The 24,938-nt window shown below is 43.6% G+C and overlaps 1 protein-coding gene across 14 annotated transcripts in view; it reads right to left on the bottom strand.

Annotated features, from left to right (window-relative positions):
- LOC109880253 (neuronal cell adhesion molecule) overlaps positions 1–24,732 on the bottom strand; it is a 47,558-nt gene extending 22,826 nt beyond the window's left edge. For 9 of the 14 annotated variants that reach the window (XM_031816086.1, XM_031816088.1, XM_031816087.1 and 6 more), the window contains exons 1-11: positions 21,447–21,759; positions 17,941–18,052; positions 17,318–17,502; positions 17,030–17,161; positions 16,483–16,626; positions 16,166–16,277; positions 13,961–14,127; positions 13,120–13,267; positions 8,988–9,112; positions 7,455–7,484; positions 6,417–6,518 (exon numbers count right to left, since the gene is read on the bottom strand). In XM_031816086.1, coding sequence (XP_031671946.1) covers positions 6,417–6,518; positions 7,455–7,484; positions 8,988–9,112; positions 13,120–13,267; positions 13,961–14,127; positions 16,166–16,277; positions 16,483–16,626; positions 17,030–17,161; positions 17,318–17,502; positions 17,941–18,052; positions 21,447–21,477 — 1,288 coding nt within the window. In that variant the 5' untranslated portion in view covers positions 21,478–21,759. Of the gene's footprint in view, positions 1–6,416; positions 6,519–7,454; positions 7,485–8,987; positions 9,113–13,119; positions 13,268–13,960; positions 14,128–16,165; positions 16,278–16,482; positions 16,627–17,029; positions 17,162–17,317; positions 17,503–17,940; positions 18,053–21,446; positions 21,760–24,636 lie in introns of those variants that run through there. The other 5 variants (XM_031816090.1, XM_031816094.1, XM_031816098.1 and 2 more) reach the window with 2 other exon arrangements.
- Between the last annotated feature and the right edge of the window lie 206 nt (positions 24,733–24,938).

The raw sequence follows: 24,938 nt of genomic DNA, 5'->3' as shown, positions 1-24,938 counted from the left end.
TTCCGATTGAATTAAATTAAATTACGTTTAAAGCAAATTCACAATGGCGAACCCCAATACTCCAAAGCTGAGGTTTAATGAGTTCCTAGAACAAAAAATTGAATATAGATCAGGGGGACAGGAACAATGGACGCCTATAAAGAAAGTTTGGGAGGGATTGAAGTTAAGATGGACACAAGCAGGTTATCTAGGGGGGTGGCCGCCAACAGGGGCCCAGCTGAAAACAATGGAACGTGAGTTGAGAGGGACGTAGCAGGAGGCCAGAGACAAGGAAGTTGAAAGAAATAAAAGCCATGTATTTAAGAACCAAGGGACCAAACAGAGAATGAACAGAAGGCGGGGCCATTGCGTCTCCCACTGGTCTGCTTACTGGCGTAAATGAAGATTTGTAAGAATCAAATCCTGTGCATGAAACACGCTTGATATTCAGTCGGGGACTAATATCGATATGAATGAGGTCGGGGACAAAGCGAGTGTGGTACATGAGGTGTTTCATTTGGAGCTGGAACCGGTGAGAATGTTGAAAAAGTCGCAGGCTTGCTGATGAGAGTTATATCATAGAATATTGAGGGGGGTGCATGACTGTTGGAAAGAGTGTTAAACTCTATTAACGCAAAATTCTTTTTGCGGATTTATATTATGAGGTTTGAACTATACTAATGTTGTAGAATTACATAATCAACATCTGAACATACTTACGTTAAACATTAATTGAGCCACTGAGTAATAGATAAGCTGTACACTAGGTACGGGGCGAAGGGTGTGGTCGATGTAAGACGGGAGTGGTGTTCTAACCAAATTATTTAGTTATTTTAATTCATTTACACAAGTACTTCCCGGGTATTGATTTTGGTTTGATTGTTCAGATAACATCATTGAAATTAAACAGGAGGTCAAGGTATACTAACATTAGAATCTGTTTTCATTATGGAGAACTATGAAAGGCCCGCAGAGTGGATTGCAGGCTGAGGTTTTTATGTTAAAGGGACAGTGCACATTTATCACAGTTGTGTGTGTCTGTCTAATGGCTGGGTATTTAAGAAGTATTTTGGGGAGTAAATTTGGAGAAACACGAATAAGACATGAAACATCGAGACAAATTATTTGAGTTTGAGGGGATTATCATAATTATTAGGTTTTGTTTTTGTCGTAAATGTTTGGGTTAAGGGGATTTCCATGTTCCCAGAGACATGATATTTTAAAGAGGCACGCTCACATATGGAACCTTTATGAGTTTTTTATTTTATGAGTTTTAATTACACAAGTGATTTTTATTTTATTTTAAGGATAAAGGGTTCTTTAATATGTCTATGGTATGGAACACGAATGTGGGGGGATGGTGTAACCCGTGACCGGATTTCATGGCTCTCTCGGGTGGTCTGATCAGCCACAAGGGGGTGCCATTTGAAAAATACATTTGTGGTCATGGGTAATACTGTTTTATAAAAATTTTTTTTTTTTTTGAAATTTAATTTTTTAAGGTAACTTAATTATAGTGGAGTTTACTTAACCTATATAAAGACTTTAGTAATTGCCACCATAGACATGTTTTTCAAAAAATAAAAATCCATGAGTTTAGATAAAGCCAAACAGTGAGACATTTAGTTAAAATGTGGAAACATGGGAAAAGGCAGACAGATGAGCCCTCCCCCGCACTGCAGAGACCTTGACGGTTGGAGAGCAGAGAGGAGAAGTTTTAGAAGGGAGCCAGGACGAGCAAGGATAACGGAGTGTGTAGATAACAGTCACTGAGTGGAGACAAAAGGGAGAATTGGACATGTGGAAAATTAAAGGGGCGCTCCTACATGATAATGTCAGAACAGACGGATAATATACTAATCTTACCTAAGTCATTATTTAGAGCAGGTAAAGTTGTTACCTGGGCAAAGCTAGGTATCAAAAGGGGGATAGGTAAATTGTGGTCTAGGATAGGATGGGGCCTATTGGATAAGAAACTAATATTTTTTTAAAATGTAGTTAACAAATGGGCATAGAAGTTAAAGATAGAATCAGATCAAACATGAGAAACTGTTTGTTAACCAAGCCTGTATGTCCAGCATTTTATGCATTATAGGTGAACTGCAGGTGAAGTCACTCAATCCAGTCCCAGAGGCTTGTTGGGGGGACCATACCAAGGTCTCCTGGTGGCAGCTAGCTGAAAGAGCTACCCGGATTCATATCGCACGGTGGGAGGGTAAGACACACTGACACTATCGAACAATAAACAGTGTTCGAGAGGAGAACTGGAATTAACAGAATTCCGGGGGCCATCTCTCGAATGAAGAAAATCCTCCCTGTCCTGTCACCCCTGTTTTTGTTCATAGAAGTGAAGATGTGTCTGGCTCTTGCTAAGTGATGTGTTCTCGGGGAAAGGGTGGGGCTTCACATGGAAGCTGTTTGTCTGAGCGGTCTTATCGTGGGTGACATCCCAAATAACACAGCTCCGGACGAATCAGTGCCCGAAGCCTCAGCTGGTTTGACCACCCTGGCTCACGGGTTGACAGAAATCTGGGGTGGATACTTCTCTGATTAATTGGGTTTTGATAGTATGTTTAGAAAATGGGGAAAATATTATGATCACTGTACTATGGGCTACATTCACCTGTGTGACTGTTTTAGTTTTATGGGGCTGCTGTCTATGAGGCCTTATTTCCAGGACTCTGGAGAAATCGATGGAAATAGATGGTGATGTACCAGCGGATTCCAGGTTCTGACCCGTGGAATGCTGAATGTATGTCTACAGAACAAGTGGACGAAAATTATAAATGAAATTATATTAAATTAGGAGGGTGTCCGTATGGGGATTACAGGATAACCGACTTGGGACAGTTCTGGGATTGGAAGAGAGGGTATCCTTATAGCATAGGGGATCCCACAAAGGTGGATAGGCTTTTCATGATATGGGAAAACCTGGGAGCACTGTTGAACTTTGTAAAGGTGATGAAATCTTGCTAACCATCAAAACTATTAAGCTCTCTGATGCAGGCACTTACACCCTCGGACTACAAAGGACCGGGACAGACACGATGGGTGTGTTTTCTATTAAGGTGCTGCCAAAACCAGAGGTCCCAGATGAACCAGGGCCAGACACACTCCTCTACCACCCCTGGACCGAACCTGCCACCACTGTATTAAAAAATCCCATTCAGGTAATTAATGTTAGACTATTCAGCTATTGATCAATTAGGCACTGGGACTGGTGTTATTGGTAGGGACAATTTGTGGCTTTCTTATGAGGTACAGTTAAGACCCTGAAAAGAAAGGACTACATGAGTTACATGAAACATTGGTCATGATGGACCTGTTCTGGCTACACACCCATTTGCTATAGGAGAAAAGGAGGGGTGGTTGTGTATTCTGAGAGGTTTTTACCTGGTTGAGGCCAATTCAACTCTCTGTTCCTCTGAGCCTTGTGTTTCCTACAGTACCTCCTCATCGGGCCCCTTGGGGTGTTGAGGCATATGGGGGCAATTACAGTTGCATCACGGGTACAGGTAATGGCATTGATTATGGGAGATTGCCTGAAGCTGATTGCAGTAGTAACATAACCATTAATTCCACTTGGCCAGTTACAGGCCTAAACCAAACTAGTGGTCTGGCTGATGTGTGGTGGATCTGTGGACCCAAAAGAGTGCTGAGACCCATTCTTAGAGGAGACTGGCAAGGTACGTGTGCTCTGACCAGTTTGATAATTCCACTGACCATTGTTGATGTTACTGCTGAACAGCTGTTGGGTTCTGTATCCAGGGGACCTGAAAACATTCCATCCCATGGGAGACATAGAAGTAGTGCTCCATGGACAGAGGATGTAGTTGACATACACACTAACCTGTTGGGAGTGCCGGTGGGGGTTCCTCATGAGCTTCAGGCCTTGGGCAGGAATGAGGGATTATAGGTCCAGCCATAGTGGATGCAAGACAGACTGCATGGATTCATTACATCTACTATGATCAACAGCGTTTTGTTAATTACCCCCGTGATGCACTCACTGGTATGTCTGAACAGTTTGAGGCCACATCTAGGGTTGCCAGACAGAATAGACTTGCTTTGGATATGCTTCTTGCCAGTCAGGGGGGCGTATGCAAGATGTACGGTGAACAATGTTGCACGTATATTCCTAATAACACCAGTCCAGATAGTAGTATATCTAAGGCCCTTAGTGGGCTTGATGCACTATCTGCTGAGATGAGGACCATGGCGGGGGTGGAGGAGTCTGGCCTGTTCTCTTGAGTGGGAGCCTGGTTTTGGTAAGTAAACTAGAATGGTGGTTACTGGATTTCTGACCCTAATTTTTGTTATTTGACGTGTTGTGCTGCTTGCATCATACCGTGTTTCAAGAAGTCTGTTACAGATGTGGTGAAGGCTTCAGGCATGATGATGCCTTTGCTTGATGCTCCAGTTGGAGATGCTGATACTGAAGCATGCTTTCAGGGGAGGATGAGACTGACTGAGGATGACCCATGGTATGCTGTGGGCGAGGTAGTAGAATAAATCTTACACCACCACAGTTCCTTGTTATACATCTTTATGATGGGTTTTCTTTCCAGTATGTTTGTTCTCCCTGTTGTGAAGGTTTTGAGTCCCTGGGTGGCATGAAGCCCAACTGGTGCAGGATAGGAGTAGCTGAGAGGACCAGATGGTTTATAATAATGCTTTGCTTTGTTTTACTCTGTTTTCCATGACCAAAGTTTTATCCGGTATCTTACATGTCAATAAACAATAAAGTGTTATCCTGTTTTTGCTAAGTGACACCCTTGTGGGTGTCAAAAGGGGGACTTAAATTTCACACAAATTTCTTTTAATGTTCTGTTTTTGAATGAGCTGTTCTCTTTTGACATGAAGGTATTTTAAACTCTGTGACTGTTATGTGATTCATTGCTGAATTTTTGTTCACACCCTGGGGGGTGTGAAAAAGAGGGATTATTGGTTCCTGTGTTTTACATTATAGCCATTACCATATATATGATTGAATATTATCTGCTGTTGGCTTGTGTTGATGTATGCAAGTGTTATGCAACATAGCTGACTTGAAACATTGTTAAAAGTGTCAGGGCCAGGGGACTTTCTCATGCTGAAAAAATACAGAAGGGAGGGCACATTCAGAGCGTGGGGTTGCGAGAACAAGCGTTTTTTTTTGTTGTTAGATAACAGGAGCCAGGTGCATGATAACGGTATGGAGCATGAGAGCCTGGCTGCAACTTCTCTTATGACATTCCAGAATCGCATTGCAGTAGATATGCTACTGGCGGAGAAAGGTGGAGCTTGTACTATGTGTGGTGAACAGTGTTGCACTTTCATCCCTAATAACGCAGCCTCCGATGGTAGCTTGACCATGGCCCTAGAAGATTTGAGGACGCTCAATGGTAAAATGAAATCTCATTCTGGGATGGATACCTCGATGTGGGACTCCTGGATGAGTGCGTTTGATGTTTCCTCTGCTGGATAAAGACCTACTTGAATTCGAGGATGAGGAGGAGAGTGCCTATTAGATTTACATTATATCTGCTGTTGCCTTATGGGTATGTATGTGTTATGCAAGTGGATCATTCCGCCTGACTTGCCTAGTTTAAGTCACATCTCTTTGGAGATGTGAAGAGAGGGAATTACAACTTTTTCCTGCGGGAAAAAAGTTGGCTTATGTAGACAAGCATTTACTTTTATTTTGAGCTGTTGTTCTCCGCTCTGTAAAATGAGGGTTGTAAGTTCCTAGGTGGCTGGTAGCCAACTTAGTACATAGTGGGATTGAATGGAGAACATGATGGTAATACATATATATCTATTTCTGTTTAAAACCGTGCCTTATTTCATAGTCCCATTGGGAGAAGTTTCTCTTTGTGTCTGGATCCAGTTAGGTTGTGTCACGTCTCTGGTGAGACGTGAAGAGAGGGTTTTGTAGAGAAATGCTAATTCTTATGTAGGTGACCAAACTATTGTTGATAAAGGGCTACCACTCAGAGGTGAGCCTGTGGGGTCCCCTACAGGATAGCTCCCGCATTACACTAATGGCCAAAACCAGCGCACACACACATGATCTCCGTTGTAGCTGAACGTTGAATACCCGAAGAGGATTCTACGATGACGGACAGACAACTGAGCCAATGGCGGAAGACTACAGACTACACCCCAGCTGAACCAATCCAAAGATCCGATCTTCCAGAATCAACCTACTTTCTGTTCTATATATAAGTGGTGTACTGATTGTATCGGTCTCTTCTTCGTCTGCGCTTCCGTACGAACCAGCGGGAGAGCCGTAATTACGCTGTTCTAGATATCTTCACTCTGAATAAACTGTAGCTTGTCATACAATTTACCACCTTGTCTGAATCGATCCTTGACCGACTCGTCCGTCTACATATCTAATTACTAACAATTATAATACAGTACTCTGTGTGGGACTATTCATTATAATACAGTACTCTGTGTAGGGCTGTTGTGTTCGTCTCCAGGTATCCAGGTGAGCTGGACGCTCCTCTCTCTCTGGTCAGTCAGCTCCAGGTCTGTAGGAGGGTCTGGTTCCTCTGGAGAGGAAAACACAGTGTCAGTACCACTCACTACAACAACAAGATCACCTGATGCTTTCGGGGGTGGAAGTCAGCATGCCTTGTTTGATAAACTGAGTAACTGAGCGAGAGTCCGAAATGAGCAGGATCCAACTCCAACCCAAAACACAGTAGTCAGATGGACATAGTTACTACTACTAATAATAATAATAATCACACTAGTGAATAAATCTAATGATACACCAGACACTTCAAACACACACAGACTGGTTCTCTCGTCACGGACTGTCAATATGCCACTGCAGTAGCATCACAACAGAGCCATAGCATGCTAACCAAACGGACAGGACTGGTTCTCTCGTCACGGACTGTCAATATGCCACTGCAGTAGCATCACAACAGAGCCATAGCATGCTAACCAAACGGACAGGACTGGTTCTCTCGTCACGGACTGTCAATATGCCACTGCAGTAGCATCACAACAGAGCCATAGCATGCTAACCAAACGGACAGGACTGGTTCTCTCGTCACAGACTGTCAATATGCCACTGCAGTAGCATCACAACAGAGCCATAGCATGCTAACCAAACGGACAGGACTGGTTCTCTCGTCACAGACTGTCAATATGCCACTGCAGTAGCATCACAACAGAGCCATAGCATGCTAACCAAACGGACAGGACTGGTTCTCTCGTCACAGACTGTCAATATGCCACTGCAGTAGCATCACAACAGAGCCATAGCATGCTAACCAAACGGACAGGACTGGTTCTCTCGTCACAGACTGTCAATATGCCACTGCAGTAGCATCACAACAGAGCCATAGCATGCTAACCAAACGGACAGGACTGCTACAGTAAGGGTGAAGGTCAGCTCTCACACACTCAGGACTGAGGGAGAGGAGTGGATGAGGAATGATGATGCTAATATGGCCAACAGGGCCAGTGTTGTTTACCGTAGACAATAGCAGGAGTTGGAGTAGCCTCTGAGAGAGCAAGGACAGGAGTCAGATAGGAATGACAGGTTAGTGACAAAACACAGGTTTCAGAGAGAAGAAGAATAGGACTACACAGCAACAGGAAGCTTATGAAATACTTCCTATAGTCAATCACCAATATTACAACACTCTAGTACTGGTTATGAAAGACTGGTGTTCCTATAGTCAATCACCAATATTACAACACTCTAGTACTGGTTATGAAATACTTCCTATAGTCAATCACCAATATTACAACACTCTAGTACTGGTTATGAAATACTTCCTATAGTCAATCACCAATATTACAACACTCTAGTACTGGTTATGAAATACTTCCTATAGTTAATCACCAATATTACAACACTCTAGTATTGGTTATGAAATACTTCCTATAGTCAATCAACAATATTACAACACTCTAGTATTGGTTATGAAATACTTCCTATAGTCAATCACCAATATTACAACACTCTAGTACTGGTTATGAAAGACTGGTGTTCCTATAGTCAATCACCAATATTACAACACTCTAGTATTGGTTATGAAAGACTAGAGTTACTATAGTCAATCACCAATATTACAACACTCTAGTACTGGTTATGAAATACTTCCTATAGTCAATCACCAATATTACAACACTCTAGTATTGGTTATGAAAGACTGGTGTTCCTATAGTCAATCACCAATATTACAACACTCTAGTATTGGTTATGAAATACTTCCTATAGTCAATCACCAATATTACAACACTCTAGTACTGGTTATGAAATACTGGTGTTCCTATAGTCAATCACCAATATTACAACACTCTAGTACTGGTTATGAAATACTTCCTATAGTCAATCACCAAGATTACAACACTCTAGTATTGGTTATGAAAGACTGGTGTTCCTATAGTCAATCACCAATATTACAACAATCTAGTATTGGTTATGAAAGACTAGTGTTACTATAGTCAATCACCAATATTACAACAATCTAGTATTGGTTATGAAAGACTAGAGTTACTATAGTCAATCACCAATATTACAACAATCTAGTATTGGTTATGAAAGACTAGTGTTCCTATAGTCAATCACCAATATTACAACACTCTAGTATTGGTTATGAAAGACTAGAGTTACTATAGTCAATCACCAATATTACAACACTCTAGTATTGGTTATGAAAGACTAGAGTTACTATAGTCAATCACCAATATTACAACACTCTAGTATTGGTTATGAAAGACTAGTGTTCCTATAGTCAATCACCAAGATTACAACACTCTAGTATTACAACTCTGTGAGCATTGGATCAGACTATAAAGAATGTAAATAAAGATGTTAACAGACCATTCAGAACAGGCACATGCGTGTCTAGCACAGAGACGAAACATATCCAATGGTGATACCAGTAACTAGAGGACATAGACCATAGGTAGCTGATAGAACGAGGAAAGGATAGAATGTGTTGTATACCCTAAGATAAGTTAGGTAAACATCATGTGAAGTATAAAGGTAAACACACCAACGACGGTGAGCATGGCGCTAGCTGAGTCCTGGTCCAGGGTGGTGTTCATGACACAGGTGTAGGTTCCCTCGTCCTCCTCTGTCACTTCGTTGATGGTCAGACTGTCAGTGTCCACCAAGAACCTAACAAAACACCACCACACAGTCAGACAATCATGCTTACAGTAACCTGTGGCGGACTGCAATAGCATCGAATAGTCCCAGCGATATGCAACTGTTCAGGGAAGTCAGGAACCAATACACACAGTCAGTCAGGAAAGCAAAGGCTAGCTTTTTCAAACAGAAATTTGCATCCTGTAGCTCTAACTCCAAAATGTTTTGGGACACTGTAAAGTCCATGGAGAACAAGGGCACCTCCTCCCAGCTGCCCACTGCAATGAGGCTAGGTAACACTTTCACCACCGATAAAAAAACATTCAATAAGCATTTCTCTACGGCTGGCCATGCCGTTCTCCTGGCTACCCCAACCCCGGACAACAGCTCCGCACCCCCCGCGGCTACTTGCACAAGCCTCCCCAGCTTCTCCTTCACCCAAATCCAGATAGCAGATGTTCTGAAAGAGCTGCAAAACCTGGACCCCTACAAATCAAGCTGGGCTAGACAATCTGGACCCTCTCTTTTTAAAATTATCCGCTGCCTTTGTTGCCACCACTATTACTAGCCTGTTCAACCTCTCTTTCGTATCATCCGAGATCGCTAAAGATTGGAAAGCTGCCGCGGTCATCCCCCTCTTCAAAGGGGGTGACACTCTAGACCCAAACTGTTATAGACCTATATCTATCCTACCCTGCCTTACTAAAGTCTTCAAAATCCAAGTTAATATACAGATCACTGACCATTTCGAATCCCACTGTACCTTCTCTGCTGTGCAATCCGGTTTCCGAGCTGGTCACGGGGGCACCTCAGCCACGCTCAAGGTTACTAAACTATATCATAACCGCCATCGATAAAAGACAGTACTGTGCAGCTGTATTCATCGACCTGGCCAAGGCATTCGACTCTGTCAATCACCGTATTCTTATCGGCAGACTCAATAGCCTTGGTTTCTCAAATGACTGCCGGAGCCCGGACCTCTGGCAGTCTCTATGGGGGTGCCACAGGGTTCAATTCTCAGGTCGACTCTTTTCTCTGTATATATCAACGATGTCGCTCCTGCTGCAGGTGATTCCCTGATCCATCTCTACGCAGACGACACCATTCTGTATACTTCTGGCCCTTCTTTGGACACTGTGTTAACTAACCTCCAAACAAGCTTCAATGCCATACAACACTCCTTCCGTGGCCTCCAACTGCTCTTAAACGCTAGTAAAACCAAATGCATGCTTTTCAACTGTTCGCTGCCCGCACCCGCCCGCCCGACTAGCATCACTACTCTGGACGGTTCTGACCTAGAATACGTGGACAACTACAAATACCTAGGTGTCTGGCTAGACTGTAAACTCTCCTTCCAGACTCATTTCAAACATCTCCAATCCAAAATCAAATCTAGAATCGGCTTTCTTCCAATACTCTACTCAGCAAACTGGGTGTAGTCTATCACAGTGTCATCCGTTTTGTTACCAAATCGCCTTGTACCACACACCACTATGACCTGTATGCTCTAGTCGGCTGGCCCTCGCTACATATTCGTCGCCAGACCCACTGGCTCCAGGTCATCTATAAGTCTATGCTAGGTAAAGCTCCGCCTTATCTCTGCTCACTGGTCACGATAATAACACCCACCCGTAGCACGCGCTCCAGCAGGTATATCTCACTGGTCATCCCCAAAGCCAACACCTCCTTTGGCCGCCTTCCCTTCCAGTTCTCTGCTGCCAATGACTGGAACGAAGTGCAAAAATCGCTGATGTTGGAGACATTTCCCTCACTAACTTTAAACATCACCTATCTGAGCATCTAACAGATCGCTGCAGCTGTACATAGTCCATCTGTAAATAGCCCACCCAATCTACCTACCTCATCTACCATATTGTTTTTATTTACTTTGCTGCTCTTTTGCACACCAGTATCACTACTTACACACCATCATCTGCTCATCATCATCTGCTCATCTATCACTCGTGTTAATTGTAATTACTTTGCTACTATGGCCTATGTATTGCCTTACCTCCTCATGCCATTTGCACACAATGTATATAGACTTTCTTTTTTTTCTAGTGTGTTATTGACTGTACGCTTGTTTATTCCATGTGTAACTCTGTGTTGTTGTTTCTGTCGCATTGCTTTGCTTTATCTTGGCCAGGTCGCAGTTGGAAATGGGAACTTGTTCTCAACTAGCCTACCTGGTTAAATAAAGGTGAAAAAAAGAATGAAAAAACAAATCCAATCATACATTTACAGTGCGTACATACATCATACAGTGCCTTGCGAAAGTATTCGGCCCCCTTGAACTTTGCGACCTTTTGCCACATTTCAGGCTTCAAACATAAAGATATAAAACTGTATTTTTTTGTGATGAATCAACAACAAGTGGGACACAATCATGAAGTGGAACGACATTTATTGGATATTTCAAACTTTTTTAACAAATCAAAAACTAAAAAATTGGGCGTGCAAAATTATTCAGCCCCTTTACTTTCAGTGCAGCAAACTCTCTCCAGAAGTTCAGTGAGGATCTCTGAATGATCCAATGTTGACCTAAATGACTAAGGATGATAAATACAATCCACCTGTGTGTAATCAAGTCTCCGTATAAATGCACCTGCACTGTGATAGTCTCAGAGGTCCGTTAAAAGCGCAGAGAGCATCATGAAGAACAAGGAACACACCAGGCAGGTCCAAGATACTGTTGTGAAGAAGTTTAAAGCCGGATTTGGATACAAAATGATTTCCCAAGCTTTAAACATCCCAAGGAGCACTGTGCAAGCGATAATATTGAAATGGAAGGAGTATCAGACCACTGCAAATCTACCAAGACCTGGCCGTCCCTCTAAACTTTCAGCTCATACAAGGAGAAGACTGATCAGAGATGCAGCCAAGAGGCCCATGATCACTCTGGATGAACTGCAGAGATCTACAGCTGAGGTGGGAGACTCTGTCCATAGGACAACAATCAGTCGTATATTGCACAAATCTGGCCTTTATGGAAGAGTGGCAAGAAGAAAGCCATTTCTTAAAGATATCCATAAAAAGTGTCGTTTAAAGTTTGCCACAAGCCACCTGGGAGACACACCAAACATGTGAAAGAAGGTGCTCTGGTCAGATGAAACCAAAATTGAACTTTTTGGCAACAATGCAAAACGTTTTGTTTGGCGTAAAAGCAACACAGCTCATCACCCTGAATACACCATCCCCACTGTCAAACATGGTGGTGGCAGCATCATTGTTTGGGCCTGCTTTTCTTCAGCAGGGACAGGGAAGATGGTTAAAATTGATGGGAAGATGGATGGAGCCAAATACAGGACCATTCTGGAAGAAAACCTGATGGAGTCTTCCAACAAGACAAAACATAAAGCAAAATCTACAATGGAATGGTTCAAAAATAAACAGATCCAGGTGTTAGAATGGCCAAGTCAAAGTCCAGACCTGAATCCATTCGAGAATCTGTGGAAAGAACTGAAAACTGCTGTTCACAAATGCTCTCCATCCAACTTCACTGAGCTCGAGCTGTTTTGCAAGGAGGAATGGGAAAAAATTTCAGTCTCTCGATGTGCAAAACTGATAGAGACATACCCCAAGCGACTTACAGCTGTAATCGCAGCAAAAGGTGGCGCTACAAAGTATTAACTTAGGGGGGCTGAATAATTTTGCACGCCCAATTTTTCAGTTTTTGGTTTGTTAAAAAAGTCTGAAATATCCAATAAATGTCGTTCCACTTCATGATTGTGTCCCACTTGTTGTTGATTCTTCTCAAAAAAATACAGTTTTATATCTTTATGTTTGAAGCCCGAAATGTGGCAAAAGGTCGCAAAGTTCAAGGGGGCCGAATACTTTCGCAAGGCACTGTACATAATTTTTTCAGGCTTTTGCTCCAGCCCTGCTGTAACACACCTAATGCGGGGGGCTGAGGAGGGCCTGAGGAGGGCCTGAGGAGCAGTTTGATTTGTAGAATGAGGTGTGTCAGAATCAGGGAGGATGTTATCTCTCCTATAGAGAGAAGGTGTGTATAGAGGAGATGGTCTACTCTACAGTACCTCTCGTCGTCAGGCAGCTCTCCGTTGTCTTTGAGCCAGTTCATGGTGGGGATGAGGGTGGGGTCGTGTTTAACTTTACACTCAAACACGGCCTTCCTGTTCCTCTGGACCACCATGTACTCTGGCTGGGCCAGGATCCTCGTCGGCTCTGAAGGACAATAAACACATATATGGTTACACTTCATATAAATACCCTCTTAATATTGCATTATAACATCTAGAACTACATTCATAATGCATTATAACATCTATAACTACATCCATAATGCATTATAACATCTATAACTACATCCATAATGCATTATAACATCTATAACTACATCCATAATGCATTATAACATCTATAACTACATCCATAATGCATTATAACATCTATAACTACATCCATAATGCATTATAACATCTATAACTACATTCATGACGTATTATAAGTGTCTATAACTACATTCATGACGTATTATAAGTGCCCATAACTGCATTCATAATGCATTATACATTTCGATAACTACATTCATAATGCATTATATGTGTCTATAATGATATTCGTAAAGCATTATAACATCTATAAATAGATCGGGGCGTCAGGTAGCCTAGTGGTTAGAGAGTTGGACTAGTAACCGGAAGGTTGCAAGATTGAATCCCCGAGCTGTCGTTTTGCCCTGAACAAGGCAGTTAACCCACTATTCCTAGGCTGTCATTGAAAATAAGAATCTGTTCTTAACTGACTTGCCTTGTTAAATAAAGGTAAAATAAAAATGATAACATCTATAAATACATCCATAAGTTTCTATAACTACATTCACAAAGCATTATAATCAGGTTATAAGCAGGCTTGTCTGACCTTTGACCTCCAAGTAGACATGGTTCTCCCTGGTTCCCAGGTTGTTGGAGGCTATACAGGTGTATTTGCCACTGTTCAGGGACTGGGCTACGTTGATCTCTAAGGTACCGTTATTATGGATCACATATGGGTCTCTATTCAGGATACTGGTCTGGCTGTCCTTAAACCTGCAGAGGAAACACTAGGTCACTGCATTAGAACACTAGGTCCCTGTGAGACTTTATGAATGTAGTTATTCATCAGCTCAGTTCTTTATGAGAAGATCATGTTGAACAGTTTGTGACTGGAGGACTTTACGGGACACTGTGTGATATTCATTAACAGCCCTCTGTTCACAATCACACTAGCCTCAGTGAACTCCATTAGGAAGTGCAGTGGTGTTAACAGAGTGGTGTTAACAGAGAGGTGTTAACAGAGTGGTGTTAACAGAGAGGTGTTAACAGAGTGGTGTTAACAGAGTGGAGTTAACAGAGAGGTGTAAACAGAGAGGTGTTAACAGAGAGGTGTTAACAGAGAGGAGTTAACAGAGAGGAGTTAACAGAGTGGAGTTAACAGTGAGGTGTTAACAGAGTGGTGTTAACAGAGAGGTGTTAATAGAGTGGTGTTAACAGAGTGGAGTTAACAGAGAGGTGTAAACAGAGAGGTGTTAACAGAGAGGTGTTAACAGAGAGGAGTTAACAGAGAGGAGTTAACAGAGTGGAGTTAACAGAGAGGTGTTAACAGAGAGTTGTTAACAGAGAGGTGTTAACAGAGTAGAGTTAACAGAGTGGAGTTAACAGAGTGGAGTTAACAGAGGGGTGTTAACAGAGAGGTCTTAACAGAGTGGTGTTAACAGAGAGGTGTTAACAGAGTGGTGTTAACCGAGAGGTGTTAATAGAGAGGTGTTAACAAAGAGGTGTTAACAGAGTGGAATTAACAGAGAGGTGTTAACAGAGAGGTGTTAACACAGTGGTGTTAACAGAGTGGTGTTAACAGAGTGGAGTTAACAGAGAGGTGTTAACAGAGAGGTGTTAACAGAGAGGTGTTAACAGAGTGGTGTTAACAGAGAGGTGTTAACAGAGTGGTGTTAACAGAGTGGTGTTAACAGAGTGGAGTTAACAGAGAGGTGTTAACAGAGAGGTGTTAACAGAGAGGTGTTAACAGAGTGGTGTTAACAGAGTGGAGTTAACAGAGAGGTGTTAACAGAGAGGTGTTAACAGTGTGGTGTTAACAGAATGATGTTAATAACAGAGTGGTGTTAACAGAGAGGTGTTAGTAACCGAGTGGTGTTAACAGAGAGGTGTTAACAGAGTGCCCTTTACAACATCCCTAAGGGGTGTCTCTTGTGAGAAAGGTTTTTGAGATTGTGGAAAAGCTACTGGGCAACCACTAGAGATAGATCGGGAGATAGAGATCTTTATAAACAAGATGGGAGACTGACTGACTGACTGGCTTGTGAGACTAGAGTCTGGCTGGCTGGCTTGTGAGACTAGAATCTGACTGACTGGCTTGTGAGACTAGAGTCTAACAGAGTGGCTTTTGAGACTAGAGTCTGACTGGCTGGCTTTTGAGACTAGAGTCTGACTGGCTGGCTTGTGAGACTAGAGTCTGGCTGGCTGGCTGGCTTGTGAGACTAGAGTCTGACTGGCTGGCTTGTGAGACTAGAGTCTGTCTGGCTGGCTTGTGAGACTAGAGTCTGACTGGCTGGCTTATGAGACTAGAGTCTGACTGGCTGGCTTATGAGACTAGAGTCTGGCTGACTGGCTTGTGAGACTAGAGTCTGGCTGGCTGGCTTGTGAGACTAGAGTCTGGCTGACTGGCTTGTGAGACTAGAGTCTGGCTGGCTGGCTTGTGAGACTAGAGTCTGGCTGGCTGGCTTGTGAGACTAGAGTCTGGCTGACTGGCTTGTGAAACTTAAAGTCTGGCTGACTAGCTTGTGAGAGTCTGGCTGACTGGCTTGTGAGACTATAGTCTGGCTGACTGGCTTGTGAAACTTAAAGTCTGGCTGACTAGCTTGTGAGAGTCTGGCTGACTGGCTTGTGAGACTATAGTCTGGCTGACTGGCTTGTGAAACTTAAAGTCTGGCTGACTAGCTTGTGAGAGTCTGGCTGACTGGCTTGTGAGACTATAGTCTGGTTGACTGGCTTGTGAAACTTAAAGTCTGGCTGACTAGCTTGTGAGAGTCTGGCTGACTGGCTTGCAAGACTTAGAGCCAGATGGACTAACCATGTGATGGCTGGTATGGGCGAGCCGAACGAGGCACAGTCCAGGAAGGCAGGATTGTTGGTGATGACCTGGTACACATTGTTGGGGGGAGTCAACACCCTTGGTGCTTCGGCTGAAAACAGAAACAAATCATATTGATAATGATTACTAAACCATAACGTGACATGAGAATGATGCAGAGAACACAAAATGCTGTCATTGGCCACAACAATGTTCAAGAGTTGTAAAGCTCCAGAGTTTAGAGTTTTTATTTGTTTATTGACTCAATATTCTGATTCTAAAAGGCAGATTCAATGGTTGTGTTTCCAGAGACTCACCGAGCACATTGACAAAAGCATTAGCCAGCAGGTAGCCAAACTCATTGGAGGCGTTGCACTGGTAGACAGCGCTGGAGCCGGTCTGGACGTCGCTCAGAATCACTGTGTCGTCCTCCACCTTCCGACTCGTGTCCTTTGGAGAGTCTATCAAGGGGATCACAGGCTAGATATACAGTATGTCACACATTCAATCCTCTGCTCACTCTTCCTCCTGCACATCTGGATGTTCATAGTTGAGAGGTAACATCGTATAGATGTGTGCTCTGCCCACATAGGGGATGAATCCTAATTTGATTGGATACTCTACTTGCGCGCAGCACCATATTTTGTGCAAATCCCTCATTGACATCAATGAATGATTTATGCAATAGTATATGAGCTCTGCTGCTGTTCTACCTACATAAGTGAAACACACTGACTACACATCTCTCTGGATAAGAGCGTTTTCTAAATGACTAAAATGTAAATGTACGCTTCAGTGTGCATTTCTCCAGTTAGGATTCGTTCCATTGAGCCTCAGTCTGGGGTGGAAGTGGACTAGACTCACCTTTGATGGGGACTCCGTTGACGGACCAGGCGATTTGGGGCTTGGGGTCTCCACTGACCCTGCAGGTGAGGATGCCCGTCTCCTCCGGGGCCAGGATCAGGTTCCTGGGGGCACTGATCCAGAACGGAGCCGCTGGGGGGGAAGGGGGGGGATGAGAGTCAGAGAGAGAGAGGGACAGACCTATAGAATACCCCTTTTAAAATCCACAACACTGTAAAGGTACTAGGAGTGTTAGGAACATTTCTCCACATATTCCATCTAGTCCCAACTCTTCTTTGTGTCACAGACCTTTGACGTTGACTTTGATGGTGTGATGGGCGGAGCCTAGGCTGTTCTTGGCCGTGCAGCGGTAGTCCCCGGCGTCCGCCTCCATCACATCTGCGATCTTCAACGTCTTCTGGAAGTTGTGGAAGGACATCCGGCTGCTAGGAAGATCGCCACTCTCCTTATACCAGGACACCTCCGGAGTCGGACTAGCAGAAACAACAACTAAATAAATCACTTACCAATATCTGTGTATTGTCCTCTCCCCAAAAGAACAGACAGACAGCTAGTCCAATGTTGTCTAGGTAACCAGCCTGATTTTGCAATAGAAGACATGATGTTGTCTTGACAAGGCAACAAAGTAGTATTGCTGAATGTCACATACAAAGATTAAACAAACCAACCTGCCCTTGTGCAAAAACAGAAGTAAAAACCTTGTTCATGCAGCGTTGTTCATGCAGTGTTGTTCATGCAGCGTTGTTCATGCAGTGTTGTTCATGCAGTGTTGTTCATGCAGTGTTGTTCATGCAGCGTTGTTCATGCAGTGTTGTTCATGCAGTGTTGTTCATGCAGTGTTGTTCATGCAGTGTTGTTCATGCAGTGTTGTTCATGCAGCATTGTTCATGCAGTGTTGTGGGCGTACTTACAGTCCTTCAGCGATACACTCTAGCTCCAGAACCCCTCCCCTCAGGGCCATCTGGGTGCTGCTCTGCCCCAGAGGAGCCATGAAGCTGGGTCGCCGCTCCCCCGATGGACTGTCTGGAGAACAGGACAGGAAACACAATCATCTCAGCACCAGAACCACACGTTCCTATACCCTGTTCACACTACTGAGCCAAGCCGAGCTGAGCCAAGCCGAGCTGAGCCAAGTTAAATAGTACTTCTCTGACCTGGGTGGTGGGTAAATATAGCTGCTGGATTGTGGAAAGGGTATAACTGTCTGTAGCTAGCTGTGACCATTCAGTTCGTAGAGCCAGTAGTCCAGCACCAGCGGCATATAGACTATTATAGGATAGTAGTAATATCCCGTGCTGTTATGGACTGTGGTAGTGGATATATAATGAGTTAACTGTAGCCAGGCGTTGGCCCTTTCACAGGCTGCTTCCCAAATGGCTCCCCTTTCCCCATAGTGCACTATATAGGGCCACTGGTCTAAAGTAGACACACAACACCTGGAGAGACAGGCCGTCCAGTCGTCAATCTGTTGCCACGACAACCAAGGGATCTAGGATTTCTCCCTTAGTATCCTTCCTCGATATAATCACATGACAGATTTTAGCCATAAGCTAGCTACGGCTGCTATGATTTTGACATGTTTAGCCCTAAGCAAGCCCTTACTGAAAGGTCTTGGAAAATCTCTTGCGGGTAAATTTACAATGAGACTAGATTGAGTGAGTAGAGCTGGGGGGAATGTGTTGTATACAACACATTGACGTGAACCGCTGATTGGATGGACAGAACACAGATTGTGTTCAATGATCTTTCCATGCGTGCCTTTTTCAGGGTCAGAGACTTACATTAAAAGAACATGGAAAGATCTAGATGAGAGAGATAGAAAATACTGTATACGTCTCATGCAAGAGTTTCATCATACTAGTTCTGTATGCTGTGTGCTTCATTTTGGATTTCATCATCTAACTATTGGTTTATGTGTTGAATTTAAACTAGGAGGAGCATCCTTTTTACTATGAATAATGCTTAACGAATGGGAAGCTTATGGTTAACGTTAGTAGATGAATGCCCATTGGTTAACATTAGTAGATGAATGCCCATTGGTTAATGTTTGTAGATGAATGCCCATTGGTTAACATTAGTAGATGAATGCCCATTGGTTAACATTAGTAGATGAATGCCCATTGGTTAACATTAGTAGATGAATGCCCATTGGTTAACATTAGTAGATGAATGCCCATTGGTTAACATTAGTAGATGAATGCCCATTGGTTAACATTAGTAGATGAATGCCCATTGGTTAACGTTAGTAGATGAATGCCCATTGGTTAACATTAGTAGATGAATGCCCATTGGTTAACATTAGTAGATGAATGCCCATTGGTTAACATTAGTAGATGAATGCCCATTGTTTAACGTTAGTAGATGAATGCCCATTGGTTAACATTAGTAGATGAATGCCCATTGGTTAACATTAGTAGATGAATGCCCATTGGTTAACATTAGTAGATGAATGCCCATTGGTTAACATTAGTAGATGAATGCCCATTGGTTAACGTTAGTAGATGAATGCCCATTGGTTAACATTAGTAGATGAATGCCCATTGGTTAACATTAGTAGATGAATGCCCATTGGTTAACATTAGTAGATGAATGCCCATTGGTTAACATTAGTAGATGAATGCCCATTGGTTAACGTTAGTAGATGAATGCCCATTGGTTAACATTAGTAGATGAATGCCCATTGGTTAACATTAGTAGATGAATGCCCATTGGTTAACGTTAGTAGATGAATGCCCATTGGTTAACGTTAGTAGATGAATGCCCATTGGTTAACATTAGTAGATGAATGCCCATTGGTTAACATTAGTAGATGAATGCCCATTGGTTAACGTTAGTAGATGAATGCCCATTGGTTAACGTTAGTAGATGAATGCCCATTGGTTAACATTAGTAGATGAATGCCCATTGGTTAACGTTAGTAGATGAATGCCCATTGGTTAACATTAGTAGATGAATGCCCATTGGTTAACATTAGTAGATGAATGCCCATTGGTTAACATTAGTAGATGAATGCCCATTGGTTAACGTTAGTAGATGAATGCCCATTGGTTAACATTAGTAGATGAATGCCCATTGGTTAACATTAGTAGATGAATGCCCATCCAAAGAAAGGAACATTCATTTCAGTAAAGAAAATGGATTTGATTGGTTTATTTTTCTTGATGGGTTTCCTACAAATGAATCCACCTTTAGGAATTTGGTTTTCTAAGTAAGAAGGTAAGCTAAGTTAACACAGTACAGGGTAAAGGGAGAGGATTTGGTTATGGAATATAATTAACATTGTTTGATGTTATTTTGTTATATTATGCTATCAATGTGAATTTAGTCACACAGGATGAGGTTGGGAGTAGATGATCAGGTCAGGTATAGTCCAGGTAGGTTATACTACAGGTGTTGGAGTCAGGTGGGTCAGGTAGGTTATACTACAGGTGTTGGAGTCAGGTGGGTCAGGTATATTCCAGGTAGGTTATACTACAGGTGTTGGAGTCAGGTGGGTCAGGTATAGTCCAGGTAGGTTATACTACAGGTGTTGGAGTCAGGTGGGTCAGGTAGGTTATACTACAGGTGTTGGAGTCAGGTGGTCAGGTATATTCCAGGTAGGTTATACTACAGGTGTTGGAGTCAGGTGGGTCAGGTATATTCCAGGTAGGTTATACTACAGGTGTTGGAGTCAGGTGGGTCAGGTGGGTTATACTACAGGTGTTGGAGTCAGGCGGGTCATACTACAGGTGTTGGAGTCAGGTGGGTCAGGTAGGTTATACTACAGGAGTTGGAGTCAGGTGGGTCAGGTATAGTCCAGGTAGGTTATACTACAGGTGTTGGAGTCAGGTGGGTCAGGTGGGTTATACTACAGGTGTTGGAGTCAGGTGGGTCAGGTAGGTTATACTACAGGAGTTGGAGTCAGGTGGGTCAGGTATAGTCCAGGTAGGTTATACTACAGGTGTTGGAGTCAGGTGGGTCAGGTATATTCCAGGTAGGTTATACTACAGGTGTTGGAGTCAGGTGGGTCAGGTATATTCCAGGTAGGTTATACTACAGGTGTTGGAGTCATTTGGGTCAGGTAGGTTATACTACAGGTGTTGGAGTCAGGTGGGTCAGGTATATTCCAGGTAGGTTTTACTACAGGTGTTGGAGTCAGGTGGGTCAGGTAGGTTATACTACAGGTGTTGGAGTCAGGTGGGTCAGGTATATTCCAGGTAGGTTATACTACAGGTGTTGGAGTCAGGTGGGTCAGGTATAGTCCAGGTAGGTTATACTACAGGAGTTGGAGTCAGGTGGGTCAGGTATAGTCCAGGTAGGTTATACTACAGGTTTTGGAGTCAGGTGGGTCAGGTATAGTCCAGGTAGGTTAGAATAAAATGAGGAGTTGGGATGGGGCTGGGTTCACTTTGGGATAAGGGGGTAAACCAGCACTCACCAACAAATAAATTGTTCGTATAATTGTACATATCTGCCACAGTTTCATTGATTGCATCCACTGTAAAAATCAATCAGAACATCATGAGCATGCAGTGCTACATAGACATCTACAGGGAACAACCAGGGGGAGATTCAGTTAGAGGTGCTACTTAGACATCTACAGGGATCAACCAGGAGGATATTCAGTTAGAGGTGCTACACAGACATCTACAGGGAACAACCAGGAGGAGATTCAGTTAGAGGTGCTACATAGACATCTACAGGGAACAACCAGGAGGAGATTCAGTTAGAGGTGCTACACAGACATCTACAGGGAACAACCAGGAGGAGATTCAGTTAGAGGTGCTACACAGACATCTACAGGGAACAACCAGGAGGAGATTCAGTTAGAGGTGCTACACAGACATCTACAGGGAACAACCAGGAGGAGATTCAGTTAGAGGTGCTACACAGACATCTACAGGGAACAACCAGGAGGAGATTCAGTTAGAGGTGCTACACAGACATCTACAGGGAACAACCAGGAGGAGATTCAGTTAGAGGTGCTACACAGACATCTACAGGGAACAACCAGGAGGAGATTCAGTTAGAGGTGCTACACAGACATCTACAGGGAACAACCAGGAGGAGATTCAGTTAGAGGTGCTACACAGACATCTACAGGGAACAACCAGGAGGAGATTCAGTTAGAGGTGCTACACAGACATCTACAGGGAACAACCAGGAGGAGATTCAGTTAGAGGTGCTACACAGACATCTACAGGGAACAACCAGGAGGAGATTCAGTTAGAGGTGCTACACAGACATCTACAGGGAACAACCAGGAGGAGATTCAGTTAGAGGTGCTACACAGACATCTACAGGGAACAACCAGGAGGAGATTCAGTTAGAGGTTGCTACACAGACATCTACAGGGAACAACCAGGAGGAGATTCAGTTAGAGGTGCTACACAGACATCTACAGGGAACAGGGCAACAACCAGGAGGAGATTCAGTTAGAGGTGCTACACAGACATCTACAGGGAACAACCAGGAGGAGATTTCAGTTAGAGGTGCTACACAGACATCTACAGGAACAACCAGGAGGCAGATCAGTTAGAGGTGCTACACAGACCATCTACAGGGAACAACCAGGAGGAGATTCAGTTAGAGGTGCTTACACAGACATCTACAGGGAACAACCCAGGAGGAGATTCAGTTAGAGGTGCTACAACAGACATCTACAGGGAACAACCAGGAGGAGATTCAGTTAGAGGTGCTACACAGACATCTACAGGGAACACCAGGAGGAGATTCAGTTAGAGGTGCTACACAGATATCTACAGGGAACAACCAGGAGGAGATCAGTTAGAGGTGCTACACAGACATCTACAGGGAACAACCAGGAGGAGATTCAGTTAGAGGTGGCTACACAGACATCTACAGGGAACAACCAGGAGGAGATTCAGTTAGAGGTGCTACACAGACATCTACAGGGAACAACCAGGAGGAGATTCAGTTAGAGGTTGCTACACAGACATCTACAGGGGAACAACCAGGAGGAGATTCAGTTAGAGGTGCTACACAGACATCTACAGGGAACAACCAGGAGGAGATTCAGTTAGAGGAAGGGATGTCATCAAACAAACATCATCAAACAAACATCATCAAACAAATATCAACAAACAAATATCAACAAACAAATATCAACAAACAACAAACAAATATCATCAAACAACAAACAAATATCAACAAACAACAAACAAATATCATCAAACAAATATCAACAAACAACAAACAAATATCATCAACAACAACAAATATCAACAAACAACAAACAAATATCATCAAACAAATATCAACAAACAAATATCAACAAACAACAAACACATATCAACAAACAACAAACAAATATCATCAAACAAATATCAACAAACAAATATCAACAACAACATGAAAGGACAGTTCAAAAATGCATCACACTTTAGAATGATGAGTATTACAAAATATAAAATTATCACTATACTAAAATATTGCATAACAAGGCAATGTGAAGATGCACAGAAATATTGAAAACATACAATGACCTAATGTCACGGTGTCCGCTAACACTCAGATAGGACCAGACAACTCAGGGAAGGAGGACCCAGGGACAGCCCAAGGCTCCCTTCTCCTTGGCCCTAACCCTTATTTGCAGATCTGAAGGGCATCAATATGTATAAGCAGTGTAGAGGTGGAGCTTCTCCCTTACAGATCAGTAACATCTCAGGTGTAGGAACCCACTGGGTCTGGTTAAAAGCCTCTGTGCTGAGTGGGATGGACACTCAGGTGTAGGAACCCACTGGGACTGGTTTAAACGCCTCTGTGCTGAGTGGGATGGACACTCAGGTGTAGGAACCCACTGGGACTGGTTAAACGCTCTGTGCTGAGTGGGATGGACACTCAGGTGTAGGAATCCACTGGGACTGGTTAAAAGCCTCTGTGCTGAGTGGGATGGACACTCAGGTGTAGGAACGCACTGGGACTGGTTAAAAGCCTCTGTGCTGAGTGGGATGGACACTCAGGTGTAGGAACCCACTGGGACTGTTAAAAGCTCTGTGCTGAGTGGGATGGACACTCAGGTGTAGGAACCCACTGGGACTGGTTAAACGCCTCTGTGCTGAGTGGGATGGACACTCAGGTGTAGGAAACCCACTGGGACTGGTTAAACGCCTCTGTGCTGAGTGGGATGGACACTCAGGTGTAGGAACCCACTGGGACTGGTTAAAAGCCTCTGTGCTGAGTGGGATGGACACTCAGGTGTAGGAACCCACTGGGACTGGTTAAAAGCCTCTGTGCTGAGTGGGATGGACACTCAGGTGTAGGAACCCACTGGGACTGGTTAAACGCCTCTGGCTGAGTGGGATGGACACTCATGTGTAGGAACCCACTGGGACTGGTTAAAAGCCTCTGTGCTGAGTGGGATGGACACTCAGGTGTAGGAACCCACTGGGACTGGTTAAAAGCCTCTGTGCTGAGTGGGATGGACACTCAGTTGTAGGAACCCACTGGGACTGGTTAAACGCCTCTGTGCTGAGTGGATGGACACTCAGGTGTAGGAAACCATTGGGACTGGTTAAAAGCCTCTGTGCTGAGTGGGATGGACACTCAGGTGTAGTAACCCACTGGGACTGGTTAAACGCCTCTGTGCTGAGTGGATGGACACTTACTGTCCAGGACTTTGACAGTGATGGGTTGTTTCTGCTGGATGGTCTGTGTGTGAGGGAAACGGGCGTAAACAGATGTAGTCGTCCTGGTGTCGTCCAATAGGACTTTAGAGAAGTACAGGTCTCCGTTTAACGCCTGGGACACACGCGTGTTCTGAGGCAGGCGCTGGAAGTCTGTGAGGGAGGGGGGGAAGGAGAGGAAGAGGAAGAGGAGAGATGATGTATCACATAAAATATGTTACACATCAAATAAAATTTTATTTGTCACATACACATGGTTAGCAGATGTTAATGCGAGTGTAGAG

The sequence above is a fragment of the Oncorhynchus kisutch genome, unplaced genomic scaffold (genome assembly GCF_002021735.2).
Source record: "Oncorhynchus kisutch isolate 150728-3 unplaced genomic scaffold, Okis_V2 scaffold741, whole genome shotgun sequence".
In the NCBI taxonomy this organism is placed as follows: Eukaryota; Metazoa; Chordata; class Actinopteri; order Salmoniformes; family Salmonidae; genus Oncorhynchus; species Oncorhynchus kisutch.
The sequence above is the reverse complement of the archived record's forward strand: the minus strand, read 5'-3'. Positions and strand labels throughout refer to the sequence as shown.